This window comes from Muscardinus avellanarius, assembly GCF_963383645.1.
Source record: "Muscardinus avellanarius genome assembly, chromosome: 9".
Taxonomy (NCBI): Eukaryota; Metazoa; Chordata; class Mammalia; order Rodentia; family Gliridae; genus Muscardinus; species Muscardinus avellanarius.
The window spans coordinates 88,381,791-88,396,477 of record NC_137795.1 but is presented as its reverse complement, the minus strand read 5'-3'; the positions used below and the strand labels follow the sequence as shown (position 1 = coordinate 88,396,477).

The following is a 14,687-nucleotide window of genomic DNA, read 5'->3' as shown; positions in this document are numbered from 1 at the left end:
GCAGCCACAGGCAACCCACTCACACCTGTGCATTAAACAGGCTTTTTTTTTTTTTTCCAGGGCAAGGAGCATCCAGTCAAATAGGCCCATTCATGCCTAGTAACAGTCCTCTGGAAACACTGGTGCTGTGAGCTTGCCTGCTAGGAAACGGGACACCTGGGTGGTGAGGTCAGTGTTCCAAGGTACAGCTGGCACAGGAGTTTTATTGCACCCCTCTGGATGGATGATCTGGAAGACCCTTGGGGGGTTCTGTGTTGGCTAGCTGACCTCTGGTGGTCCAGGCATTCCCAGGCAGTGGGCTCTCCAATAAGCCCCCTAGTGACTCCATCAGTCTAACGAAGATGGACAGCAGGGTCAGCGTCACTCCTAGCAGGTAGAGGTTCAACATATACTTCATGGCTGAAAGTTCCTTGCTCCTTTGCAGACAGTAAAGCTGCCTTCTATTTCTGGAAGGCCTCTGGATCCTGAGGAAAGAGAAGAAGGGGTTAATCTATAGCCTTTTGGGATATGCATCCATGTAGCCCCAACCTTTCTGTTTTCCTAGAAGCTGAGGGAAAGGCTCAGCCAGCCAGGGACATAGGGACCAGTGCATATTCTCCTACAGCAGAATATATATTTATATATATTATATATATAGTATAATTATATACATATTGTTGTAGCTCGGGGCATTCTACACCACCAGCCCCATTTTTTAAAAAATTTATTTATTTATTTATTTATTTTGGTGGTACTGGGGTTCCTGGAAGCCCTTCTACCTCCGGGCTACACTCCCAGACCTATTTTTACATTTTCATTTTTGGAAACGGGGTCTCCTAAGCCAGCGCGCGCGGCTGGCTTCGAACCTGCGCGATCCTCCTGTCTCAGCCTCCCAAGCGCGGGGATTACAAGCGTGCGCCACCACGCCCGGCTTTTTTTTTTTTTTGGTGGTACTGGGGTTCCTAGAAACCCTTCTACCTCCGGGCTACACTCCCAGATCTATTTTATATTTTTATTTGGAAACAGGGTCTCTTAAGCCTGTAGCTGGCTTCAAACCCGAGTGATCCTCCTGTCTCCACCTCCCAAGCACAAAATATTTTTTATTTTGAAACAGGGTCTCACTAAGTCCCGGAAGATCTCACTAAGTAGCTGAGGCTGTCCACAAACTGCAATCCTCCCATCTCAGCCTCCCGAATGCTGGGATTACAAACGCTGGGATTACAAACGTGTGCCACCACACATGGCTTCCAGCCCTATTTTTTATTCTTTATTTTATTATTTTTTTTCGGGATGGAACCCAGGGGCATTTGAGCTCCAAGCTACACCCCCCTGCCCTATTTTTTATTCTTTATTTTGACACAAGGTCTCACTGAGTTGCAAAGGGCCTCACTAAGTAGCTGAGGCTGGCCGTAAACTGTGATCCTCCTGTCTCAGCCTCCCAAATAATGGGATTACAAGCATGCGCCACCACACCTGGACTCCAAGCATATTTAAACTGAAAATCTGAGATGGGCATGGTGGGCACACTTGTAATCCTAGTACTTGGGAGGCTCAGACAGGAAAATGACAGGTTAAAGGATAGCCTCAGCAAATAAGACTCATCAACTGCCGGGTGTAGTGGCGCACGCTTGTAATCCCAGCATTTAGGAGGCTGAGACCCGGAGGATCATGCAGGTTCAAAACCAGCCTCAGCTACTTAGTGAGGCCCTTTGCAACTCAGTGAGACCTGGTTTCAAAATAAATAATAAAAAACAGGGCAGGGGGTGTAGCTGGGAGGTCGAATGCCCCTGGGTTCCATCCCCAGACCTGCAAAAACAAAAATAAAAATAGAAAGAAAAAGACTCATCAACCTATCAAGGCCCTGTTTCAAAATAATAAAATAAAATAAAATAGGACTGGGGGTATAGCTTGGAACGAGAATGTCCCTGGACTCAATTCCCAGCACCACTACAAAAAATTAAAAAATAAAGCAGCTGGGCGTGGTGGCACATGCTTGTAATCCCAGCATTTGGGAGGCTGAGACAGGAGGATCATGGTTCTTGGGCAGCCTCAGCTACTTAGTGAGGCCCTCTGCAACTCAGTGAGACCCTGTTTCAAAGTAAAGAATAAAAAATAGGGCAGGGGGTGTAGATTGGAGGTCGAATGTCCCTGGGTTCCATCCCTCCCCCCCAAAAAACAACAACAAACAACTTTTACTTCTAGCCCGGCATGATGGCACACACTTGTAATCCCAGCGTTTGGGAGGCTGAGACAGGAGGATCACACAGGTTTGAAGCCAGCCTCAGCTATTCAGTGAGGCTCTCAGCAACTTAGTGAGACCCGGTTTCCAAATGGTTCTGGGAGTATAGTCCGGAGGTGGAAAAGCCCCTGGGTTCCACCTCCAGTACCACAAGGGGGAAAAAAGAAAATAAAAAAAAAAACTTTTAATTCTCTCATTGGCGGATGCACCACATACAGGCACCTGAAGCAGAGACTCCTTTCATAGGGTGTAGAGAGGATATAAAATCGTGTGCTAGAGAACTAGGTCTGCCTAGAGGTCTCTTCTATATTACAGCCAGATTTGAGCTGAAATGCTGTAAAGTAGCTGGGTGTGGTGCACCCTTGTAATCCCAGCTTGGGAGGCTGAGACAGGAGGATCGGACAGGTTAGAAGCCAGCCTGTTACTTAGTGAAGGCTCTCAACAATTTAGTGAGACCGTTTCCAAATGAAATGTAAAAAATAGGGCTGGGGGTATATCCCAGAGGTAGAAAGCCCCTGGGTTCCACCCCCCAATATCTCACACACACACACACACACACACACACACACACACACACACACACACACACACACACGTTGAAAAGTAAAAAAGTCTTTGAGCAGGGTGTGGTGGCCCACGTTTGAAATCCCAGTACTTTGGAGGCTGAGACAGGGGGATGGCAGGTTCGCGGCCAGCCTCTGCCATTTAGTGAGCCTCCCCGCAATTTAGTGAGACCTTGTCTCAAAATAAAGAATAAAAACATAGGACTAAGCCCGGCGTGGTGGCGCACGTTTGTAATCCCAGCATTTGAGAGGATAGCGGTTCGCGGACAGCCTCTGCTACTATTTAGTGAGGCCCCTTGCAACTCTGTGAGACCCTGTTTCAAAATAAAAAATAAAATAGAGCTGGAAGTGTAGCTTGGAGATAGAATGCCCCTGGGTTTCATCCCCCGTACCGAAAAAAAAAAAAAAAAAGAACTGAGGGTGTAGCTCAGGGTGTATAATGCCCCTAGGTTCAAACGCTAGTACCGCAAAAATATCTACTTTGGAGTCATACCAAGCATTTATCCAACATACATCATATATGTTCTGAATACATATAGTGTGTTGGGCACCCAGGAAGGTACCAGAACCGCAAGGAACACACACGAGCCCTGCCCTCGTGAGACAGGGTTAGTACACAACACTCCAAAGGCTGGGGTAGTTAGCAGAGGCTGAGGGTGCACGGGAGGGCGAGGCGGGGATGGGCCGCCCCTGGAGAAAACAGTAAGGTTAGGACGTCTGGCTGGGTGGAGACAAGGGGGTAAGCGCCGGGAGGCCCCGCGAGGAACGCGAGGCAGCCGGCCCACCAGGCAACCCGGGGGACGGGGAGCCGGGGAAGCCCAGCCCACTCACCTCGAAGGGGCAAGAGCCGGAGTGGATCGCTCGCACCAGGTTGTGCAGAAGTCGGAAGGAGAGTTGGCCGAACGGCAGCCGCTCGCGAGCTCCACGCACGCCGCTCTCGGAGGACAAAAGCGCAGCGCTCCGCAACGCCCACGGCGACGCCGCGCCCGCCCCGCCCTTTATAGCCGAGGCCCCGCCCCTTGTAGCCGAGGCCCCGCCCCCGGAGGCGCCGGCGCACGCGCACTCGGGCCCTGCGCACCCGCCGGCACCCACGTCCGCGGCCCCGCCCCGCCCCGCGCGTAGCGGTCAGGGCGGGGCGCTGTGCCTGGGTGCGGGGCCTGAGTTGCCCGACGTGGGACGTGCCACAGTGTTCTGAATCGTGGCGGCACGTGTGTGTGAGTTGAATTGCCTTCTGCTGTTGGAAACTTCTGAAAGAGAAAGCACACTTATACCCCATATACCACGTCGGCGGAAAGCCCACCCGGGACGACCCCAATGCGCGGGCCTTTTTAGCTGATGAGGTCCCAGCTGTCGGCCGCGGGAGGGGTTCTCCAGAGACTTCCCCGAAGTACGAATGGTCGGGGCGTTTTCTCCATTTCAGGCACTGAAGGGCGGATTTATTTGGCTTTGGGGAAGAACCAAGATTCAGACTCCATCCCACCCTCTATTTCAAATCCTGAGGTTTAATTTGCCACCGACCTCTCTGGAATGGTGAGGCCCTTCCTCGTCGCCTTAAGCTCTGCTTTGAATGAGCGTTTGACATGTTGCTTAAGAGAATAAAATACTCCGGGGCCTGGAGTATTAACTGGACAATAATTGTCCTCACAGTCACCGCTTCTACAATGAGAGAACTGGCCGCTAGATTTGTTTATTTATAGCACTGGGATTTGAACCCAAAGGGTTCTGCGCTAGGTCCCAGCCCTTTTTATTTTATCTTGAAACAGGGTCTTACTAAATTGCCCAGGTTGGCCTCGAATTTGCGATGCCCCCCCTCCCGCTGGCCACTAGATTTTTAAGGGTGCTTTCAGCCTGAACAGGTAGGAGGGGACCAGACCTGGGAGCCGGGCTGCCTTACTGGGCACCAACTGCCCACCTACCAAAACAGGAGATCTCAGAAAAGGGTCCTGGGGTAGGGCTGGCCTCCCGGAATGAACTTCGTGTAGTGGAGGGAAGGCCGTGGGTAGCCTCAGCTCCCTCCTCCCGAGGAGGAGCCGGGGCGTGGGTCAAAGCTCCCGGGCGGGGAGGATTCTTGGCGCTGTAGCCGCAGCTCCCGGACTGGGTGCCGAAGCCCTAAGGGGCTAAACAGACCGGAAGGGTGGAGCCAAATCTCTGTCACGACCTTTCCCCTACTTTCGCGGCTGTCCGGGTCTGTAGGGAAGCCGGGAAGGAAGAAAGTTGGGGATGGAGACGTGCTGCCAGACAGGCACTTGGAAACCAACTTCTCTGTCCAACCCACAGCAGTATTTTTGGTCCTTCGTTACATCAGTGAGTCTGTGCCTTTAACCCAGAATTTGCTTCTAAGAATTATCCTTCAAACCCCTCCATGTGGAGAAAATGGAATCCAGGGACATTCTACCTCTGAGCTACACCTCCAGCCCTTTTTTGCTTCTTACTTTGAAACAGGGTCTCACTAAGTTCTGGAGAGTCCCTCACTAAGCTGTCAAGGCTGGCTTTGCAATTGCGATCCTCCTGTCTCAGTCTCCCAAGTACGGGGATTATAGGCATGTACCACAGGGCCTGGCTCTCATTAAAATTTTTAAAGGAGGACAAATTAAGGACATTTTGAAGTGACAAATAAAAACCAGAGTTGAAGCCGGGCGTGGTGGCGCAGGTTTGTAATCCCAGCCTTTGGGAGGCTGAGACCAGAGGATCACGGTTCGCGGACAGCCTCAGCTACTTAGTGAGGCCCTCCACAACTTAGTGAGACCCTGTTTCAATATAAAGAATAAAAAATAGGGTAGGGGGTATAGCTTGGAGGTCGAATGCCCCTGGGTTCCATCCCCAGACACACACACACACACACACACACACACACACACACTCTCTCTCTCTCTCTCTCACACACACACACACACACACACACCCCACAGAGTTGACCACTGGGGGTGGAGCTCAGAGGTAGAATCCCCCTAGGTTCAATCCCCATTATTAAAAAGAAGAAGAAGATTGGGAGATTGGGAGGCTGAGACAGGAGTTTGAAGCCAGCCTCACTGGCTTAAGAGACCCTGTTTCCAAATAAAATATAAAATAGGTCTGGGAGTGTAGCCCGGAGATAGAAGGCCCCTGTGTTCCATCCCCAGTAACACACACACACACACACACACACACACACACACACACACACACACATTAAAAAGAAGAAAGTAGAAAACTGAACCCATGGCACATGCTTGTAATCCTAGTACTTCAAAATAAAGAATAAAAAATAGGGTTGGGAGTGTAGCTCAGAGGTAGAATGCCCCTGGGTTCAATCCCTAGTTCCTCAAAAAAAGAAAGAAATACAAATAGAAATGATAAGTAAATATTTTAAAAAAACATATAGGTCAGTGACCATGATGGTACATGCCTGTAATCCCAGTACTTGGAAGACTGAAACAGGAGGATCACAGGTTCCAAGCCAGCCTCAGCAATTTAGTGAGGCTCTCAGCAACCTAAAGAGACGCTGTTTTTTCCAAATAAAAAATAAAATCAGGCTGGAGGTTTATTTCAGAGTTAAAACACCTCTGGGTAGGCCGGGCGTGGTGGCGCACGCTTGTAATCCCCGCGCTTGGGAGGCAGAGACAGGAGGATCGCGTAGGTTCGAAGCCAACCGCGCGCGCTGGCTTAGGAGACCCTGTTTGCAATTAAAAATGTAAAAATAGGTCTGGGAGAGTAGCCCGGAGGTAGAAGGGCTTCCAGGAACCCCAGTACCACCAAAAATAATAATAATAATAATAAATAAATAAATAAATAAAACACCTCTGGGTAACACACACACACACAGTTGGGCATGATGGCGCACACTTGTAATCCCAGTTTTTGTTAGGCTGAGACAGGAGGTTCGCAGCCATCCTCAGCTATTTTGTGAGGCCCTTTGCAACTTAGTAAGACTCTTTTTCAAAATAAAGGATAAAAAATAGGGCTGGGAATGTAGCTCGGATGTAGAATGCCCCTGGGTTCCATCCCCAGTACCATAAAAAAAAAAAAAAGGAAAGTTAAAGATAGTGCCAGGGATATGGCTTAGAGGGTGAATACTTGTCCAGCGTGCATAAGGTCCTGGATTCTACCCTTGGTACTGTGCACACACAAGAAATATTAAGGATAGCTATTCCCGTTTCTCTCCTTCCAGAGCAGTTTAGCCTTCAAGCTGTTAGGTAGAACAGAACATGTTTTTCTCAGTGAAGAGGAGGACCTGTCACCCAGAATGGACTGTCTTCTCTGCTGCATCCTCAGGGCTGGAAACACATTCAGTACATATTTGGTGAATGGATGGATGAATGGCTCACTCTCTCACTTAGAACTTTCTAGTTCCTGATGAAATGTCATTTCTCAGGGAGGCCTTCCTAAACATATGAAGAAATACCCAACACCCTCTTCATCTCTCCTACTCTGCTTTATTTTTAACTTAGTACACAATACTACCAATCCTGTCTTTTATGTGTTGATTATCTATCTTCCCCCATGAGAATGGAGCTCCTTGAGAATAAGGACTTGAGCATTTTGGTGAATTACTATGTAACTAAACACAGAGCAGTGTCTCACATGGTAGGTGGTCAACAAATATTTACTAAATGAATCGTTTTTGTATATCTGAGATATAAGGTATTTTTTTTTCTTTGTATGTGGTATTGGGCATTTAAACCCAGAGGCATTTTACCTCCAAGCTACATCTCCAGCCTTTTTTATTTTATTATTTGGAAACAGGGTCTCACTAAGTTGCTGAGAACCTCACTAAATTGATACAGCTGGCTTCATACCCGAGATCCTCCTGTCTCAGCCTCCCAAGTACTAGGATTACAAGTGTGTGCCACCATGCTGGAGTCATAAGATTTTTTTTTTTTTTTTTAAAAGCAGACCAAAGCCGGGCGTGGTGGTGCACGCTTGTAATCCCTGCATTTGGGAGGCTGAGACAGGAGGATCACACAGGTTCGAAGCCAGCCTCAGCTATTTAGTGAGGCTCTCAGCAACTTAGTGAGACCCTTTTTCCAAATAAAGTATAAAATAGGTCTGGGAGTATAGCCCAGAGGTAGAATGCCCCTGGGTTCCACCCCCAGTACCACCAAAAAAATAAAAATAAAAAATAAAAAAGCAGACCAAGCCAGACGTGGTGGTGCACGATTGTAATCCCAGCACTTGAGAGGCTGAGACAGGAGGATCATGCAGGTTCGAAGCCAGCCTCAGCTACTTAGTGAGGCTCTCAACAATTTAGTGAAACCCTGTTTCCAAATAAATTATAAAATAGGACTGGGGGTGTAGCCTGGAGGTAGAATGCCCCTAGGTTACACCTCCCAGTACCACAAAAAAAATAAAAAGTAAATAAATAAAACCAGACTAGCTGCTTCATGACTAATTATATTAATATGTATTTGTTGAACAGCAACATTTTTGTGTGTGTGTGTGGTACTGGGGATGGAACCCGGAGGCATTTGACCTCTGAACTACACCCCCTGCCCAACTTTTTATTCTTTATTTTAAAACAGTCTCACTGAGTTGTGGAGGGCCTCACTAAGTAGCTGAGGCTGTCCGCAAACCACGATCCTCCTGTCTCAGCCTCCCGAATGCTGGGATTACAAGCGTGCGTCACCATGTCTGGCTGCACAGCAACATTTAAACCATGATCATCTCTGGGTGTTATGATGATGAACTTGTTTTTTCTTCCAAGGGCATCTGTTACTTTTACAATCAGAGAAAAAAATTAAACTTTACTAACATTTTGTAAATTTACAGCTTGAGTAACATTGTGGCAACATATATGCAGGGAAGGAAAAACAAACGTGAGTGTGATGGGGAAATTGGGTCAAGAGCTTGGGGCAGGGATGGGATGTAGCTCCATGGTAGAGCACTTGCCTAGCACACATAAAACCCCGGGGGCAAGCCCCAGCACCTCAGAAAACAAAAAGTAGTGAGCAACTGATGGGAGGTGGCGGAGAAGGAGAGGGCTGTGACAGTGTGGAGCCCCAGGAAAAAGGCCCTGTGACCATGGCAACAGCCTTAAAAGATGAGCATCAAGTGTGGACCATCTGCCTTCATTAACTACAGGATGCCTAATGGACAGTGGGAGCAATTTAACGCTCGCTGATTAACACAGGCCGGCACTCAGAGGCACTAAGAACAAATCAATAACTTGGTGTTAATCATCCGAAAACAGAAAATAAACTGTGGCTGCGTTAATCCTGAAGTTAACTTTAACCTTTCATGTGACATACCTTCAGACGCTGAGAAACAGTAGACTCATTTCTTTTTGGTACTGGAGATTGAACCCAGATGCTTTCTGCCTCTCCTACCCCATTTTATTTCTTATTTTGAAACAAAGTCTCACTAAATTATGGAGGGCCTTGCTAAATTGCTGAGACTGGCTGTGGACCTATGATTCTCTTGTCTCCGCTTCCCAAATCCTGGGATTATAGGCGTGTGATACCATACCCAGCTAGAAACGGTAATTTTATTTACTTAGTGTGTGTATGTGTGTGGTACTGGGGATTGAACCCAGGGGCATTCTACTCTTTGAGCTATACACCCAACCCTATTTTTTATTTTTTATTTTATTTATTTATTTTTTGCAGTTATGGAGATGGAACCCAAAGGCATTCTACCTCTAAGCTACACCCCCAGCCCTGGTTTTTTTTTTTTTTTTTATTCTTTATTTTGAAACAGGGTCTCACTGAGTTGCAAAGGGCCGCACCAAGTAGTAGCTGAGGCTGTCTGCAATCCACGATCCTCCTGTCTCAGCCTCCTGAATGCTGGGATAACAAGTGTGTGCCACCACACCCAGCTTTTTATTTTTTATTTTGAAACAGAGTCTCCCTAAGTTGTGGAAGGTCTCAACTGAAGAGCTGAGCTGAGGCTACCGGCCAACCTGTGATCTGATCTCAGCCTCCGGAGCACTGGGATTACAAGCATGCACCACCACACCTGCTTTAGAACCAGTAATTTTAAAAGATGAATATCACAGAAGTTCACCATATAGTTATGGTTGTTTGTTCCTTGGTATCTATGGAAGATTGGTCCCAAGACCTCTAATACCAACCATCCGCAGATGCTAAGGTTCCTTCAATAACCGGGCCTAACCAGGCCCAGTGACACAAACCTATAATCCCAGATACTTGGGAGGCTGAGCCAAAATGACGCAACAGTTAATGTAGGCTGTGGGTAATGTGGACATCTTTCAGTAGGTGTGCCTAGGACCTGTGGAAGTTTTTTTTTTTTTCTTCTTCAGTACTGGGGTTGGAACCTAAGGGTATTCTACCTCTGAGCCTCACCCCCAGCCCTATTTTTTTCTCTTTCTTGCTTTCTTGCTTTCTTGCAGTACTGAGGATGAAACCCAGGAGCATTCTACCTCTGAGCTACATCCAACCCGATTTTTTAAAATAATTTATTTACTTATTTATTTATTTTATTTTTGGTTCTGGGGATGGAACCCAGGGCCTTCTACCTCTGGGCTACATTCCCAGACTTATTTTATATTTTATTTTGGAAACAGGGTCTCACTAAAGTTGCTGAGAGCCTCACTAAGTAGCCGAGGCTGCCTTCAAACCTGCACGATCCTCCTGTCTCAGCCTCCCAAGTACTGGGATTACACGCATGTACCACCATGCCTGGGCTTAATCTTTATTTTGAAACAGGGTCTCACTGAGTTGCAAAGGACCTCACTAAATAGCTGAAGCTGTCCACGAACCACGATCCTCCAGCCTCCCAAATGCTGATATTACAAGCGCGTGCCACCACGCCTGGCTTTAACCTGTGGAAGTTTTTAAGTGAGATGGGTAGATTGTAGAAGTTGGAATTTCCTGAGTTTCCTTTTTTTTTTTTTTTACTATGAGCATGTTCAGTCATTTTTTGGTATATGTGAAGAACTGGTTTTAGGATGATCCCACACACCCGTACACAAACACAAACACACACATGGAGATAGCAAAATGTATAGATGCTCAAGGGCTTAGGTAAAATGGCCTCATATTTTGCATGTAATATTTGCATACCTTCTTGAATACTTTCAGTAGTCCCTAGATTATTTATAATACCTGCCTCTAGATGTTACCATAGATTACTTATGTATCTTATGTTATGATATAAATGTTACATAGTTGTTCTACTGTATTCTTTAGGGAAAAATAACAAGAAAAAAGTTTATACAGGTCTAGTACAAACACATTTTTTTCCCAAATATTTTCACTCTGAGGTTGATTGAATTCACAAAGGCAGAACAAGGACACGGAGGGCCAATAATATTAAAAGAAGAAAATAACTCAATAATTAACCCAATAATTGCTTTGAAAATAGCATGTTAATAAGATTAGGAAGCCGGGAGTGGTGGCGTACAACTGTAATCCCAGCATTTGGGAGGCTGAGACCAAAGAATAGTGGTTCATGGACAGCCTCAGCTACTTAGTGAGGCCCTCTGCAACTTAGTGAGACCCTGTTTCAAAATAGAGAATAAAAAATAGGGCAGGGGTGTAGCTCAGAGGTTGAATGCCCCTGGGTTCCATCCCCAGACCCGCAAAAAAAAAAAAAAAAAAAAAAAAAAAAAGATTAGGAGTGAGATTCCTATTTCTTCACATCTTTTTCCCCCCAGGACTAAAGCTTGAACCCAGAGGCGTTCTGCCTTTCTGAGGTATACTCCCAGCCCTGTTTTATTTTTATTTTGAAACAGGGTCTCACTAGGTTGATAAGAGTCTCACTACTTGCTGAGGCTGTCCTTGAACATGTGATGTTCTTGTCTCAGTCTCCTAAGTACTGGGATTACAGGCGTGTGCCACCCTGCCCAGTTTCATCTTAGTGAATCCTCTATGGGGGTAATGCGAATCAAAAGAACACAGATTTAAGGAGTTTTTCTCATTCTGTGCTGCTCTCCACTTATATCCATCCCACCACATAGCATAAATCTGTGGGTCAACATCGGGCTCTCTACTTCCTGCGTAGAATCATCAAAGTATTGAGTGCTAAAATCTAGAAGGAAGGCCGGGTGTGGTGGCGCACGCTTGTAATCCCCGCGCTTGGGAGGCTAAGACAGGAGGATCGCATGGGTTCGAAGCCAGCCTCAGCTACTTAGTGAGGCTCTCAGCAACTTTGTGAGACCCTGTTTCCAAATAAAGTATAAAATAGGTCTGGGAGTATAGCCCGGGGGTAGAAAGCCCCTGGGTTCCACCTTCAGTACCACAAAACAAACAAAAAATCTAGAAGGATCCCAGGTTCAAGGCCAGCCTCAGTAACTTAGATTCTGTTTCAAAATAAATAATAAAACAGGGCTGGAGGAGTAGTTTGGAAATAAAATGCTCCAGAGTTCAATCCCTAGCACTACACAAAGAAAAAGAAAAATCGAGAGGGAGCCTTCTTCCTGTCCTGTCTTGGTGATGGGAGAGTCTGGGGCAGCTGCCATCAGCCAGGCCTGGAGCTTCCTGGTGTTTGACAAGCGGCATGGAGGAGGCCGGCTTCTGGCTGTCCTGGCAGGGAAGTAGAAGTACGGGGTAAAGGTGTTGGGAGCCAAAGGGATTCTCCTGGTTTCTGTGCTGTTTTCATTCATAATTACAACACCACCTCCTCCTCACTCACACGCCCTATTTCTACACACGTATGTGTAATTGGGCACATTTCCCCTCTTCCTAGCCACCCAGCACCTCTCCCCAGACACAGATGCCCAGACATTTCTGCTGCCAGCTGGCTGATTTCATCACTCTGCTCCGAGTTGGCTAGTAGAGGGCAGAGGGCTGTCCTGCGGCCTGTCCTTCCAGCCAAGAAGGACAGAAGCTGCTGCTGGGAGCAGGGGAAAAGTACACAGGCTTTGAGGAGACCCCATCATTTCTCCTTTTCCTGACTAAAACCCACCCTTTTGTCCATAACTAGAGGACCAGAAGAAAGATTGTCTAATTCTAGTGGGCAGCCTCAGTGAAGATGGGCCAGTCTCTCTCAGGTCCTCAGCTATCAAATACCTGTAACAAATGGTCCTGAAAGGCACCAAAACGGCCCATTGTCTCAGGCTCCCGGCTCTCCCACTTGGCTCTGGAAACTTCCCCCACCCTATCTATCTTTTGCTTGTTGGGGTATCATTTGCTGTTGTCATTCGATGTTTATACCTCTCAACTGATAAGCATGTTCTGTCTAGAGACCCTCTTTACTCCTCTGAAAAATTATTACAGGGTTGGTGAAGTGCTTACCCAACATTCATAGGCACAAAAAAACAACCCAGAAACAAAATCATATTCATATATCTACTGTTAGTTAAATTGTAATTACTTTGAGAAGTTATTTATTTATTTATTTATTTATTTTTATTTATTTGCAGTACTGGGGATAGAACCCAGGAGTATTCTACCTCCGAGCTATACCCCCAGCCCTATTTTTTTATTCTTTTTTTTTTTTTTTTTTTTTTGCAGGTTTGGGGATGGAACCTGGAGGCATTTGACCTCTGAGCTACACCCCCCCTGCCCTATTTCTTTTTATTCTTTAGTTTTTTTTTTTTTTTTTGTGGTACTGAGGGTGGAACCCAGGGGCTTTCTACCTCCCAGACCTATTTTATATTTTACTTGGAAACAGGGTCTCACTAAGTTGCAGAGAGCCTCACTCAGTAGCTGAGGCTGGCTTCGAACCTGTGCAATCCTCCTGTCTCAGCCTCCCAAACGTGGGGATTACAAGCGTGTGCCACCACGCCCGGCTCTTTATTCTTTACTTTGAAACCAGGTCTCACTGAGTTGCAGAGGGCCTCATTAAGTAGCTGAGGCTGTGTGTGAACTGCGATCCTCTGGTCTCAGCTTCTGGAATGCTGATGTACTAGTATTGGGAAGAGGTTTTTGAAAGGTTTGAGGCCCCTGCCCCACAGGGGGCAGGGCCAGAAGCTAGGAGGCAGAGCTTCGTGATTCACAGAAGAGACCACTCCCCTCGATTTAAGGTAGATGCAGCCACCTCAGGGACACAGAAGCTGGATAGAGACACGCAAACAGAGACAGGAAGGCGCGCTCTCCCCCACTAGCCCCTGCAGGCCCGCAGGGGCTGGCGGTCGACTCTCCACGAATAAAGGCATGCATATCATTATATCGGACTCCTGCATGTATCTGTGCGCCGATGGGACCCACTGCATTTTATTTTTTACAGTTTCAAAATGTATTAATGTACCAGTATTGGGAAAGATTTCCAATTTTGAAAATATATCATTTGTACTAAAGAAAGCCAGGAGTGTCAGGAAGAAGGGTCTTTTTACATTCCTAAAGAAAAGTAAAGAAAGCCCAGAGCCAGAGAAAAGGGTTCTTTACATTTCTGAAGAGAGACAAACTGCCTCAAGGATGGGAAGAAATCCCAGATCCCTAAGAAGCAACTTAACACATCTTGGGAGGGTAACAAAAGGACTGCCCACCCTGTCTCAGGACTGCCCACCTTGTCTCTCAGGAAAACTGGGCTAGAGATAGGGCAGCATATCTACATATCAAAGGACCTGCCTCAGACTTGGTCAGGATAAGAACACTCAGCATGCAGGGGTCTTTTGGGTGTATTCACTCGAGTTGCCCCCCCCCCATGCCATTCTGGCATGGGGCTGTAACTATCTTCTGTATATCTATTTTTCTGGGGTTTATTTGTTTGTTTCTTTCTTTAGGGAGTTTTCAGGAAATTATCCCCAGGGGTCTAACAAAGATCCCTGGGGACAGTTTCCCAAACCGTAACATATTTGGCGCCCAAGCGGGGCTGACTTTGTTTTGGGTCACCCCAGTATGTCACTCTGTGGCTTGGTGCTTTACTCTAAGCTCTAGCTTTCCCTCTTTCTAAGGGCGCCAAACCGTAACATATTTAGCGCCCAACGTCTTAGGGCAACATGGGGCATGTGGCTCTGTATTTTTCACAGGACTTTTTGGCCAGTGGGTCGGTGGGCAGCAGCAGCTTCAGTTCCAGCTGTTGAGCTGTTG

The 14,687-nt window shown here is 46.9% G+C and overlaps 1 protein-coding gene across 1 annotated transcript; it reads right to left on the bottom strand.

Moving 5' to 3' along the window:
- Positions 1 to 202: 202 nt before the first annotated feature.
- Positions 203 to 397, bottom strand: HILPDA (hypoxia inducible lipid droplet associated; the record flags this gene model as incomplete). Its single annotated transcript, XM_080700967.1, has 1 exon — positions 203 to 397. The coding sequence occupies one exon, from the start codon at positions 395 to 397 to the stop codon at positions 203 to 205; it is 195 nt and encodes a 64-aa protein (XP_080557093.1).
- Between the last annotated feature and the right edge of the window lie 14,290 nt (positions 398 to 14,687).